At 57.7% G+C, this 12,536-nt stretch overlaps 1 protein-coding gene across 1 annotated transcript in view; it reads right to left on the reverse strand.

Annotated features, from left to right (window-relative positions):
- Positions 1–4,458: 4,458 nt before the first annotated feature.
- LOC104285571 (motor neuron and pancreas homeobox protein 1-like) overlaps positions 4,459–12,536 on the reverse strand; it is a 23,823-nt gene continuing 15,745 nt past the window's right edge. The window contains exons 2-3 of the mRNA XM_009884041.1: positions 5,390–5,550; positions 4,459–4,776 (exon numbers count right to left, since the gene is read on the reverse strand). Of these exons, the coding sequence (XP_009882343.1) occupies positions 4,459–4,776; positions 5,390–5,550 (479 nt within the window). The remainder of the gene's footprint in view (positions 4,777–5,389; positions 5,551–12,536) is intronic.

Below are 12,536 nucleotides of genomic sequence, written 5' to 3' on the forward strand. Positions count from 1 at the left end.
GCAGGTGGCAGATAGAGGGGCTGGGGGGATGCAAGGTCGAGATGAAGGGGTGCAGGGGGCAGATGGAGGGGCTCAGGAGATGCAGGGTAAAAATTGAGGGGTGCAGGGGGCAGGTGGGATGGGAAGCAGTGCAGGGGTTAGATGGGGACCAGGAGGAGACAGGGGAGTTCAGGGGCAGGGAGATGGAGGGGGGCAGGTGGCAGATAGAGGGGCTCGGGGGATGCAAGGTCGAGATGGAGGGGTGCAGGGGGCAGATGGAGGGGCTCAGGAGATGCAAGGTAAAAATTGAGGGGTGCAGGGGGCAGATGGGATGGGAAGCAGTGCAGGGGTTAGATGGGGACCAGGAGGAGACAGGGGAGTTCAGGGGCAGGGAGATGGAGGGGGGCAGGTGGCAGATAGAGGGGCTCGGGGGATGCAAGGTCGAGATGGAGGGGTGCAGGGGGCAGATGGAGGGACTCAGGAGATGCAAGGTAAAAATTGAGGGGTGCAGGGGGCAGATGGGATGGGAAGCAGTGCAGGGATTAGATGGGGACCAGGAGGAGACAGGGGAGTTCAGGGGCAGGGAGATGGAGGGGGGCAGGTGGCAGATAGAGGGGCTCGGGGGGTGCAAGGTCGAGATGGAGGGGTGCAGGGGGCAGATGGAGGGACTCAGGAGATGGAGGGATGCAGGGGCAACATGGAGGGGTGCAGGGGGCAGATGGGAAGGCTCAGGGGTTGCAGGGGAAAAATGGAGGGGTGCAGGCGACAGATGGGGGCACTGAGGATGCAGTGTAAAGATGGAGGGGTGCAGGGGGCAGATGGAGGGGCTCAGGGGATGCAGGGGCAACATGGAGGGGTGCAGGGGGCAGATGGAGGGGCTCAGGGGATGCAGGGGCAACATGGAGGGGTGCAGGGGGCAGATGGAGGGGCTCAGGGGATGCAGGGGCAACATGGAGGGGTGCAGGGGGCAGATGGGAAGGCTCAGGGGTTGCAGGGGAAAAATGGAGGGGTGCAGGCGACAGATGGGGGCACTGAGGATGCAGTGTAAAGATGGAGGGGTGCAGGTGGCAGATAGAGGGGCTCGAGGGATGCCAGGTCGAGATGGAGGGATGCAGGGGGCAGATGGAGGGGCTCAGGGGATGCAGGAGAGAGCTCAGGGGAGAGGGGTGATGAGGATGGGTGCAGAGGAGGGAGACATGCACAAAGCTGCATGGGCAGAGGGGGTGCTGCGAAGTACGTGGGTGTACAGGATGGGTGGGTGAGGAGGCTGTGGGGCTAAGAGGTGGGAATACTGGGAGGGGGGCAAAGCGGGCATGGGGTGCAGCAGGCTGGAGAGTGCTGGCATAGGGATGGGGTGGCACCATAACAGGGCCAGGTCACCCCAAGCTCCTTGGAGCATTCATGACACATGTAACAAGTTGTGACCATTGCCAAAAGAAGTTATGGGGCCAAGACCAGCAAAGGGGCAGAGGGGCACAGGCTGCGGAGCCCTGGCTGCATATGCCCATCGGATATCTCAGCTGTCATTCCCATGGGGTACCACCACAACCGTGAGTCACTCTTGCATCTTCCCAGCATCCTGGATGTCCCTCGAGGACACACACCACCCCCTTGTGTCCCTGGTGTGGACGGCCAAACAGCCCCTTTGGGGTGCACAGGCAACAGTGTGGCAGAAAGCGGGGCTGGTCACATCCCGCAGCGTGGGGAGGGTGCCAGGGCAGAAGCAGGAAGGAGATGCAGCTTTAATGGCATTTGACGATGTTTACAACGTGAGTCATCCGGCTAAGCAGCCATAAATCAGCACCCCAACTCCACCGGCATCAATCGTGTCCCCTCCTCTGTCCCCCCCAGCACTGGATGAGTGCCTGGCTCCTGCAGAAACAACCTCATAAATAACAGCAACAAAACAAACCCTCTTGCAGCCACGGAGAGCCTGTGTGCGCCAGGCGCGAGATGAACGCCTCCCATCCATCACTTTAATGGTTGTACTCTGGAAATTAAACCTGTCATGGCCCATCAAGGTGAACGTTTTAAGTCTGTGACATCCCTTCAGTTACCCTCCTCCTTCCTGGCACTCTTTTTTTTGTTGTTGTTGCTTTCCTTCTCTCCTTTTCCTCTCTGCCCCTGCCATCCCTGTCTCCCCCATCTCACCCTGCCCTGGTGTGCCCAGCTCCAGTCTCTGGTGCTCTCTTATGCTCCCCCGCTGCTGGAGGACTAGGTTGTACATTGGGTGGTAGATATCTTTAGCCGCAGGGCTCCTGCATCCATGGGGTGGCATCTGTCAGCATCTCGGAGCCCAGTCCTGCATGCCTGCTGGGGGGGCACAGCTGCCCTTGGGGCAATGGGTCTCTCCTGCCCCGCTGTCCCCACAGGGAATGACAGGGTACCATCCTTTCCTACTTGCCCCTCCCCAACTCCTTTCCTTCCCTGTCTTTTTTCCCACCTTCTCCACATTTATTCCTCTCCTGTTCCATGTCACTCCAACCATTGCAGGCTCCTGGCATCTCCTCGCCCTTACAGCAAGGTTTGCATCCTCCCCAGGACCAGACCTCCCTGCCCCGGGCAGTGCCAGGGGTCCGGACACCTCCTGCGTGGGCAGCCGGGCACTGCCATGCCCTGGGCTAGATTGCCTGGGGACAGGGGACCTGGGCACCGAGGATGCCGCACACCCAGGGGGAAGCTGCTGAGCTGCCAGCAGCCACTGTGGGTCACTGTCACCTCACACAGGACCGTCATTCATCTTTCCGTCCATCCATCCGTCCGTCCATCCACCCCCATGCTCCTCTCTCCCATCATCTGCTTCCCTTGTCCATCCCTGTGTCCCAAAAGCATCACATCTGTCCCCCTGCCCAGGGTGCTGCCCCACAGCAGCCCCAGCCGCTGCCAGGCGTTACCCTGCGAGGTGTGACAGCCCCGCACCAACACTTACCTGTCCCATCCCTCACTGACCAGCTGCCGGAGGTGACACAGGGCTGTGCAGGGGCTGCTGCCCCTCAGCAGCTCCCACCCCCACAGCAGGTCCCAGGTGCAGGTTGCCCTCCCTGCCACCCCCAGGCAAGGACCAGGAGAAGAGATGAGGGGACAGCAGGACATGGGGCAGGAGGGAGACACCATGGGCTGCCTGGGGATAGGGCACACCAGCCCAGTCTGCCCAGCTCCTGCATCCCTACGTGCACTGGGGGGCTGCTGCCCCTCAGCAGCTCCCACCCCCACAGCAGGTCCCAGGTGCAGGTTGCCCTCCCTGCCACCCCCAGGCAAGGACCAGGAGAAGAGATGAGGGGACAGCAGGACATGGGGCAGGAGGGAGACACCATGGGCTGCCTGGGGATAGGGCACACCAGCCCAGTCTGCCCAGCTCCTGCATCCCTACGTGCACTGGGGTGGTGAAGCAGGGTTGCCCACCCTGGGGTGAGGGAGGGGTGGAGAGGCTGGGCATCGTGGGGTCGGTCCCTCTGCCTGCACAGCTATCTCAGCATCTCCAAGGGGTGACCCAGAAAGCATACAGGGAGCAGGGAGGTCTATACGGTCTGCCAGGACCCCCTGGCATCCTGAGGACAAGGGCAGCCCGCTCACTTAGGGGGTCAGGGCTTAACCCTAGTGCTTCTAGGGAGGTGGCAGAGGGTGGCTGTTGTCATCGTGCTACCAGGGGTTGATTTGAGCCCAGCCAGAGCGAGCAGAGGATCATGAAATGAGCCCTGAAAGGGACTGAGAGGTGTTCAGACATCACCGTGGGAAAAGGGGAGCTCACAACGGTATTGAGCCCTCACAAACAGCCTGAGCACCACCCTAAACCCAGGAGGACTCCATCCCCACCTCACTTCAGGGCAATGGCACACCAGTGCAACCAGGCTGGTTGCAACATGGAAAACAGCAACGCTGCGTTAGCGAATTTGTCAGCTCTTCTTTGCAGGGCAGCTTAATTTTGGCTGGCAAAGCTCAGACCCTACCAAGGATGCTACAGGTGCAGGAGGAGGCAGGACAGGCTGCCATGTGTCCTGGGCATCCTCCTTCCCAGCCCTTCATGCCACCAAGGGGAAGGGCAGCCGGCATCAGGCAGGGATGTTCGTCTTCAAGCACTGTCCTATCTGTAAGGAAGGGGCAGTGCACAGTCAAAGAAGGGTCCGGGGTCTGTCCACTCCAGCTGTGCCAGCGAGCTGCCAGCTGTGTGAGTCTGCTGCCCCCCCCCAAGTTCCCCAGGGACGCCAGCGCAGTGGCAGGAGGGGGCAGAGCCTCCTGTCCCCTAAGGAAGAGCACAGGCATCCGGATAACAGCTTTATAGGGGAGGGATGTGGGGACTCCCCCAGATACACACAGAAGAATAATTACGAGTTAAATAGGATCCAAACACACATAAGTTAAAGGGGGGGCAGGTGCCCTGCAGCCCCCCCCTGCTCCACCTGGGCACAGTCTCTGTCTGCCAGCAAAGAGACCCCCGACACCGCAGCCCAGCCCCTCTCCCCGGCCGGCTCCAGCCGCCTTTCACAACACAGAGCCGATCTTCCTCTCCGCAGTGCCCATCTCGTCCTCCTCCTCTTCTTCTTCCTCCTCGCCCCCCGAGCAGGAGGAATCCGGACTGTAGCCCAGCTCGGCAGTAGTGTGGTGCAGGAAGCCCGAGCTGGGGCTGTGCCCCATGAACTGGGGGCTCTGGGCAGCCTGTCCCTGGGGCTCACCAGGCAGCAGCTTCTCGCAGGCTTTGCTGAGCCCTCGTTGCTTCTCGGCCTCCACCTGAGCCCCCTGCTCCTTGGCTTTGCGGCTCCGCTTCCACTTCATGCGGCGGTTCTGGAACCAGATCTTCACCTGCCGAGGGAGAGCCCCCAGGGGAGAGTGTGTCCCCCTGCCCCATCCTGTCCCCACTCACCCCCTCTTGTTCCCTGCACGGAGAGCCCCCCCAAAGCCTCTGTTGTGGGGCATCCTGCGGTGCTGCAGATCTGTGTGAGGAGGCTGAGGGTGTCATGGGGAGAGGAGTACCCAGGGTGATGCTCCCTTCCTCCTGCCCAGTCTCTGTGGGGAGGGGACAGAGGGGACCAGCAACACCCCAGGATGCCCAGGGACATGCAGGGGAAATTAAAAGAGGAATTTCAGCCCCACAAAAAAAACCAACAACAACCTCCCACAGTGCAAGGAAGGATGGGAAGGCCCTGAAATCTAAGCTGGGGGTGTCAGGTAAAAAGAGGAGCAGTATTTCTGGGGTACCTTTCAAAAGAGATGAGCCTGAAGCCCACCAGGCAGGACTCTGCGGGAGGTGCCCTGGAAAGGGGTGCTGACTGGGGCAGTAGGACGTGGGGCTGATGGAAGCCAAGTGAGAGGCATCAGCATTACCCATGACCTTGACTTCCCACCCTGCAGTGCAGCCCCCTACCTCCCTGGCTGCCGGCCGGTGCCACCTTCCATCCCCCCAGGACCAAGGTACCTGCGTCTCGGTGAGCATCAGTGATGTGGCCACCTCAAAGCGCTTGGGTCTGGACAGATACTTGTTGAGCTTGAACTGGTTCTCCAGCTCCAGGAGCTGCTGGCTGGTGAAGGCTGTGCGGGGCCGACGGCACTTCCCCATCAAGCCGGACTGCGGGGCGGCTGCAGGGCAGAGAGCGAGCAGGGGTGAGGGGACAGTGGGGCTCAGCGGGGGACATTCCCTCGGCAAGCCTGGGATGAGAAGGAAGGCGAGCGTCTCTTCCATCATCTCCCGCCCCGATAATGGCTTTATTGCCTGCCAGCGAGATACGTTATCAGGCCTCAGTGTGCAACTGGGATCAGTCCCGTGATTGAAATTAAACCTCTTTTTTTATTGCCGGGCCACGCAGGTGGCTGCCCAACTGCCAGGGGCTGCGGGGGCAGGGCTGCCCGTGAGCACCGCTATCTCGCCCGCAGCCCTTGAAGGCAGCGCGGCGCTGAATCAGGAGGCAGCGGGAACAAAGGGACCTTTGAGAGTCCAGCGTGGGGTGGCTGCCGCACCGTGGTTGACACCCGCTTATCTCCTCTCCGCTGGCTTTATTGTCCTCCTGGGGTTCAATTTTACTGCTTCTCCCAGCACCACAGCGGCAATCAAACCCAGAGGTTTGCAGCTGGGAGTAAAGTGCCGGAGCGGTGCTGAGTGGGGGGGGGCGGGGGCATTAACGGGAAAGGTCCTTGGCACGTCGCTGCTGCCATGCCTTGGGCAGGAAGACAGAGAGCATCGTGGCCCCAGAGATGCCCTGTTTGGTGAGGGTCGCTCCAGGTCACCCTTTTTGTAGGGCATGGGGCACCATCGATGTTATCTCCCTCAGATTCCAGCTTTGATCCCGACCTGCCCATCTCCCGAGGTGTCCACCGAGCCCTTCACAAACACAGCGGTGACGCATGAGGCAGGAATTTATGAAGGGAGCATTAACTGATCGTGATCCGGGTTTGATCCCAAGTACCTGGATGCTGGGTGGGATGGGTCAAATAGGCCGGGCTGGGGCTCTGCAAATTCCTTGTGCAAGCGGGAATGGAGACGACCCCTCCTGTGTGCACAGCCCCACCACGACAGGAGAGACAGCCTGTGGGACCCACCTTGCAGCCACTGGCCAGGTAAGTTAGGGACTGAACAGAGCTGTGCTGATGGCTCTGACACACACGGTGCGTTATTTTGCACACCAAACATATTCCAGGCTAAAACCAAATGAGAGGCTCAAAGATTGACAGGACAAATACGAACGTCAGATGAAAGATGGCTCAGCCCTGCAGAGCTCGGCCATGCCTCTGGTTGTACAAATCCTTGGCAGAGACGTGGGACCAAGTGGACCTGGGAAGGCTCCTATTTGCTAAGGAAAGGAGGTGCCATGGGGACCAGCATCCGCAGGGATGGGGCAGCCCGAGCTAACACCACTTGCAGCTCCTCAAGTGATGGCCGGAGATGTGTCAGAAAGAACCGGAGAGAAAATTCATTCAGCCCACCTTGGTGGGGAGCTCAACACACAGCAGCCCCAGGCAGAGTCCGGCAGCTGGAAGGCTCCAGCACCCTTTGCTGCTAGAGATGGAGGGATGCACTGGACCACCTGGTGCCTCAGTCCCTCCCTGATGTGGGGGCTGCACTGCACAGGCTGCCTCTACTGGGTCAGGGAAGGGTCCCTCTGAGCTGGTCCTCTTTCTGGGCATGGTGTGCAGAGGGTGCTTTGGAGAAAGAGAAGGGAAGAGGGTGCGCCTGCATCCCAGCATCCAGTTATTTGGGACTTCTGGAGCTGGAGGCTATTTTACCAGGGGCAAAGAAATCATATTCCCAGCTTGAATTCCACACCTCAAAGCAGAGAGCCCAGGGCTCGGCTCCTAGGGCACAGCATCCTGGCTCTAGGGAGCACAGAAATTCTTCGGACCACCCCAAAAAGGCTCTTCTGTGCCTCCTCCTGCAAGACCAGATGTGGCCTGACTAAAAACAGATGTGTGAAGAGTGGTGGCGCAGAAGTGAGTCTCATCCCCAAAAGCAGGGAGAGTTCAGTCTGCCCAGCTTCAGAGGAGCCTGGGAGGCAGCTTGCTTTAACAACACCCCCTGGAGGGACTCAGTCTTCCCCAGGTAAGATGTCGAGGACTGCTTGGTCTAGCAGGGAAAAGAAGAAGAGAAAGTTTGCCCAAAAGCCAAATAAATCCGAAGGGGATATATCCCAAATAGCTACCAATGCAGGGGACCAACCGCTGGAGCATGGTCCCTCTGCCAGCCCCAGGTTCTCCATCTCAGCCTCTCCAATTTGGACTCAGTGCAGTGGTGTCCATTACAAACCTTGTACAGACCCTGACTTCCCTGGAAACCCACCTTGCCTCCTGCCCCAGTGCTGACAAAGAAACACATCCTCAAACCTCTCTGGGGTATTGTCATACAGTTCAAGCCACCACCAGCCCAAAGCCCAGCCTACACAGGTACGGCTGGCCACCTAACCTGTCACCTCCTCTGAAAATACACCCTTCAGCAGCTACTGTTATCCATATCCACTGCTCCCATTGGTTCAAGATTCAGCCTGCAGACGAGATGAGGAGAGCCCAAACTAACGCAGATCTAAGGTCCACCTGACCTTCAGCTACCCACAGCAGTGGCTCAGCATGGACCTGAACCACCAACATCTCTGGCCTCAGACCTGCTGTCAGCTTCCCTGAATCATAGAATCATAGAATGGTTTAGGTTGGGGTGGGGGAGAGAGTATGGAGGAAGAGGGTCTGCAATTTCTCACTGGGGAAGGAGCAAAGGGAGGAAGAGGAAGTGGAGTGTTTAGGTATGAGGTAGGTTCCAGTTTCCCACACAAAGTGGAAATGATGTCTTGTGGCAATGGCTCCGGGTCGCCCCGCCCTGCCCTGCCAGTGTGCTTGGTAGAGTCCTGTCCTCCCCTGTCCTGTGGCAGGCCATCACATGGACATGGACAGCATCCACCCAAGGGATGCAGAGGGAGCACACCCCAGGGCTCGCCTCCCCCAGTCCCTGCCAGCTGAGCTACGAACCCACCTCCATCACAACCACCATCCCACTGAAAGAATAAGCCTTCAGGAAGGCTCTCACCCTTATCCAGCTCCTACCAGAAGACCAGTGACTGCCTCAGCATCACACCTTTGATGGCCAAAGGATTTCCTATCTGTCCAGCCATCTCATCCAGTGCTACATCCTGGATCATAGCTCGTCTTAATACCCCTTCAGCCTGGTAGGGCTCGGACCCCCTGATGGGTGCCCGGTATTTGGCTGCAATATCAGTAAGTAACTCGCTTGGCCCAGAGCCGGGAATGCCCTCCGAGTCTGAGGCCAGGAGCTCTACAAGGCAGCTGCCTCCTGGATAATTAGATAAAGCTTATAAAGAATTGTTGGTTTATTTGATACAGTTCCGTCTACTTGATAACGAGGGTAATCCTAGGTTGATATTAACCCACTTGGTTTTAATTTGGTTTGTTTAGCTATAGTTCACTTAACTTTGTGGGCTAGCAGATAAAGGAGAGGAAATTAGCACCCTGTCTGCTTTGGAGGTGTTTCTCCAGATGTCAGGGCTGGGAGGGGGAGAGGTGGTCTCACCGGTATCAGGGCCATCACCAGAGGCTTCTCCTAGCCCTGAACGTTGTCTGTGGGGCAGCATGCGTAAGGGCACCTTCTGCCTCTGCTAGTCCCTTGCTTGCTTCGCTGTTGACTCCCAACTGCTGCTTGCCAGCTGTTTTCCAGCCCGTGTTTTTTGCTGTCACCAGACCACTGGGTACCTGGTGAGCCTTGGAAAGCGTTGGTTTTTTGAAACAGTTTGCTATGACTTGTCTTGCCCACTCTCCTAGCCCAGCACAGCGCGTCAGCCAGCTCTCTGCCACTGCGGGCAGGACCTGGCCTGGGCTCCAAACCATCAAGGTGGTGAGCGGGCGATGCAGACAAGCGATGTCCCAGCAAAACTGTCTGAGCATCGGCTCCCCAGTGGGGAATCCTTCACTCTGCCTGAGGGACTGTGGCTGTATGTCACCGCTCCTACAACTGCCCTCTGTGGCTCCCACCGTCATGCTGCATTTCCACGCCGCTAGCCAGGGCAAGTAAATCACAGCTCCCAGAAATACTGATAGGCACGGCAACCCGATGCCAAATGCTCCCCCTGTGCAATTCAGGAGGTGCTCAAAGCCCTGGGACAGGGATCCAGCCTGGCAGCAACGGAGGCTGAGCAGGCAGCATCCCACCGGCTGCAGCGAGGGGCAAGCCTGCTCCTGCGCTCAGGCCTTCCCGCATTGCAGCAGAGGCAGCCAGGCGCTGGCTGCGGCTTCGCAGAGGCAGCTAGCGAGGAAAGCACGGCACCCGCTTGCACTGCAGCGGCAGCACTTATCCGAACGACCCCAGCAGCCAAGGCCAGGCCGGGTTCCTAAGGGTACCCACTGCCTCACACCATTTCCCCAGCATCCCACCTCCCCCATACGCGGGTGAGAGCAGGGCGAGCATGTGCTCGTCCCCATGGAGCTTGCGGCTTCAGTTTGGGGGCTGTCCTGCTCCTTCCCCCCACCCTGACTTTCCCCAGGAGACCAAACTAGACTGTGCCTGCAAAACATCTCTACACAGGCAGCTAAAGGAGGAATCCATTACTTAGTCCTAGAATCTTCCATAAATAAATCACAAGGGTGAGCTCCCTCTGGGATACCCCAGAACATGTCTTAGGAGGCTTTCAGATGCGTCTTTCCCAAATATCTGCCTGCTGCTACCCAGAGAGCTAAACATGACCAGCACCAGCAGCACGGACACTTGTGCTCAGTTGCTCTGAAAGCCTCAGCCAGGCAGGTCTGTCCATCTGTACACTGGGTGATGGGACAAGGCACACAGGAACCACAGCCAGCCCAGGAGCCCTGTGTCAACAGTGGGAGGCTCCTGCTCAACCCACCACCCTCCTCAGAGAAAAGAGGAAGGGCTTGGCAGCAGCATGTCCTAGGCAGGACACAGGTTCCCTTTCCTGTCCCTGCATACCCACGCCACTGTCCCCATCCCCACACCATGGCCAGCACACTGGGGCAATACGAGCCCAGATGCAGCCATAACGTGCAGCCCTGGCCAGTGACTTCAAGGACAAGGCGTGCTGCAGAGACCGGTTTTCGGAGCTTGCAGTGAGCCCACAAGAGGAAAGGCACACTTGAGAGGACACACTTGAGAACCTAAATGTTCCCAACGGACTGAAACAAGGATCTGAAGATGGATGAGGAACAGTGTCTGTTGACACAGTCTACATGGTAGTGAAAGTAACAGGAGACAAGGACGAGCGAAGCAGGATCCCTGGGAGAATGAGTGTGGAGAGCAGAACAGACCCCACACTGAGCATAAGTCCCCCAAGTCCGAACCGATGCCTGTGGGGAGGTACGGGCAAGTAGAGCAGTTGCAAACATACAAAGCTGCATCCTTCTGCTTCAGGAAGGCATTAGCTCAAGCTCTGCATCCAGCTTGGTCCCTCTGCTTTGGGACAGGAGGACATTTGGAAGAAGAGCCTGAAAGCAGTCAGGAGGGAAACCCATCTCGGAAGAGATGTAAGCAGCCGGGCTGCATAGTCGGGGAAAGAAAAGGCTGAAAGGGACCTACAGACCCTCCTCATGTGCAGAGCAGACAAGCAAAGAGAACAGAGTGTGGTTTGCTATGTTTGGCCTGGCAAATTTTGGGAGAAAACGAGAGCAAGAAAAGCTTCAGAGCAGGAAATTTCCTGAAGTACTGAATCAGAGAACCTGGGGGGAGACAATCCCCACTGCAAAGGAGTCCCTAGAACTGGGAACAAACACCTTTCAGTGCTGATTTAAAAACATACAGCTTTGGCAGTTTTTGCTGCATCCTTATTGCACCTCCATATGTCTCCTTTGCCTATACTCTGCTTTGGGCTCTTCAGGGCCCAGTACCCCAATACTTGGGTCAGAAACCGCTTTTCCTCTCCTGAGCTATCCCAGGAGCCCAGCTCACTGCTTCCCACAAGACTTGTTGACAGGCTGTTCCTGTGCATCCTAGCACAGCCCAAAAGCTCCCTCCACAAGCTGTTCTCATGCCCGTGATTTGGGATTTGTCTCCTTCCAATAGGGTTTTGGAGACAACCAGCTCTGGAAGTGATCCTGCTCTTGAGAGGGATGTGTCTGTTGATACACAAATATCTCTCCATTATCCCAGCCAGAAGTTGAGCTCAGGGCACAGGGGCAAGTGCAGTGGTGTGACCCCACTCTGGTGAAACACAGCCCTGCGTGCTGTTACCTGGATGCTGAGATATACTAACAGATCCAGACCCCACAAGGACAATGTGGCCACTGCAGAGGAGCAGAAAGGTGTTTCACCACGAGCAAACAGAGATATTTTTTTTTTTCCCCTGTTATTAATGGCATGCTTGAAGAATGCACACAGCCCATAACACCACAGGCTTATTCTACACCCTTAGGTGCCACCGCTGCTTCACAGCTGGATCTATCTTACAGTCTGCAGAGATCCAAGAAAAGAGAGAGAAGCCTGGGGTGAGGAACAGCCTCCTTGCCTTCAACCTGCACCACAGTAATTTGAGGAAGGAGCAATGAATGGGATGTTTCATGTAAATTCTCCATTTTTGTGTTATTATTCATCCAGCCAGTTTATTAATTAACTGACTTATCCAGCCATTTTTATTCATTTATTTATTTTTTAAATGGGCTCCCTGGTTATTAAGGTGCTAAATTCAGCTAATAAATCCAGATACACTGCTGGGGGTTTATTAACAAGCCACTCTTGGTTTACTGCCCACTGGCCCCATCTTTGTGGCGACTAGACCTCCACTCACCCCTGCCAGGGTGACGGACCCCGGTGGGACAAGAGCCCGAAGCCTGTCCTTGTGTCGCGGTTTACTGCCCACTGGCCCCATCTTTGTGGCGACTAGACCTCCACTCACCCCTGCCAGGGTGACGGACCCCGGTGGGACAAGAGCCCGAAGCCTGTCCTTGTATCGCCCGTGCCCTGCAGAACCCTCCCCACCCGTGACCCAGCATTGCAGCGCAGGATCCGGTGCCTTCCCGCAGTCTTGGCCGTGCCCACCACGCAGGGGGGGTGGGTTGCCCGGTTCCTGCGACTCCCGCCGCCAACGGCATCACCGGACCCGCGGAGCCGCCTCATCGCGCCCGCAGGAGCC

This window comes from Charadrius vociferus, unplaced genomic scaffold, assembly GCF_000708025.1.
Source record: "Charadrius vociferus isolate BGI_N301 unplaced genomic scaffold, ASM70802v2 scaffold1020, whole genome shotgun sequence".
Lineage (NCBI taxonomy): Eukaryota > Metazoa > Chordata > Aves > Charadriiformes > Charadriidae > Charadrius > Charadrius vociferus.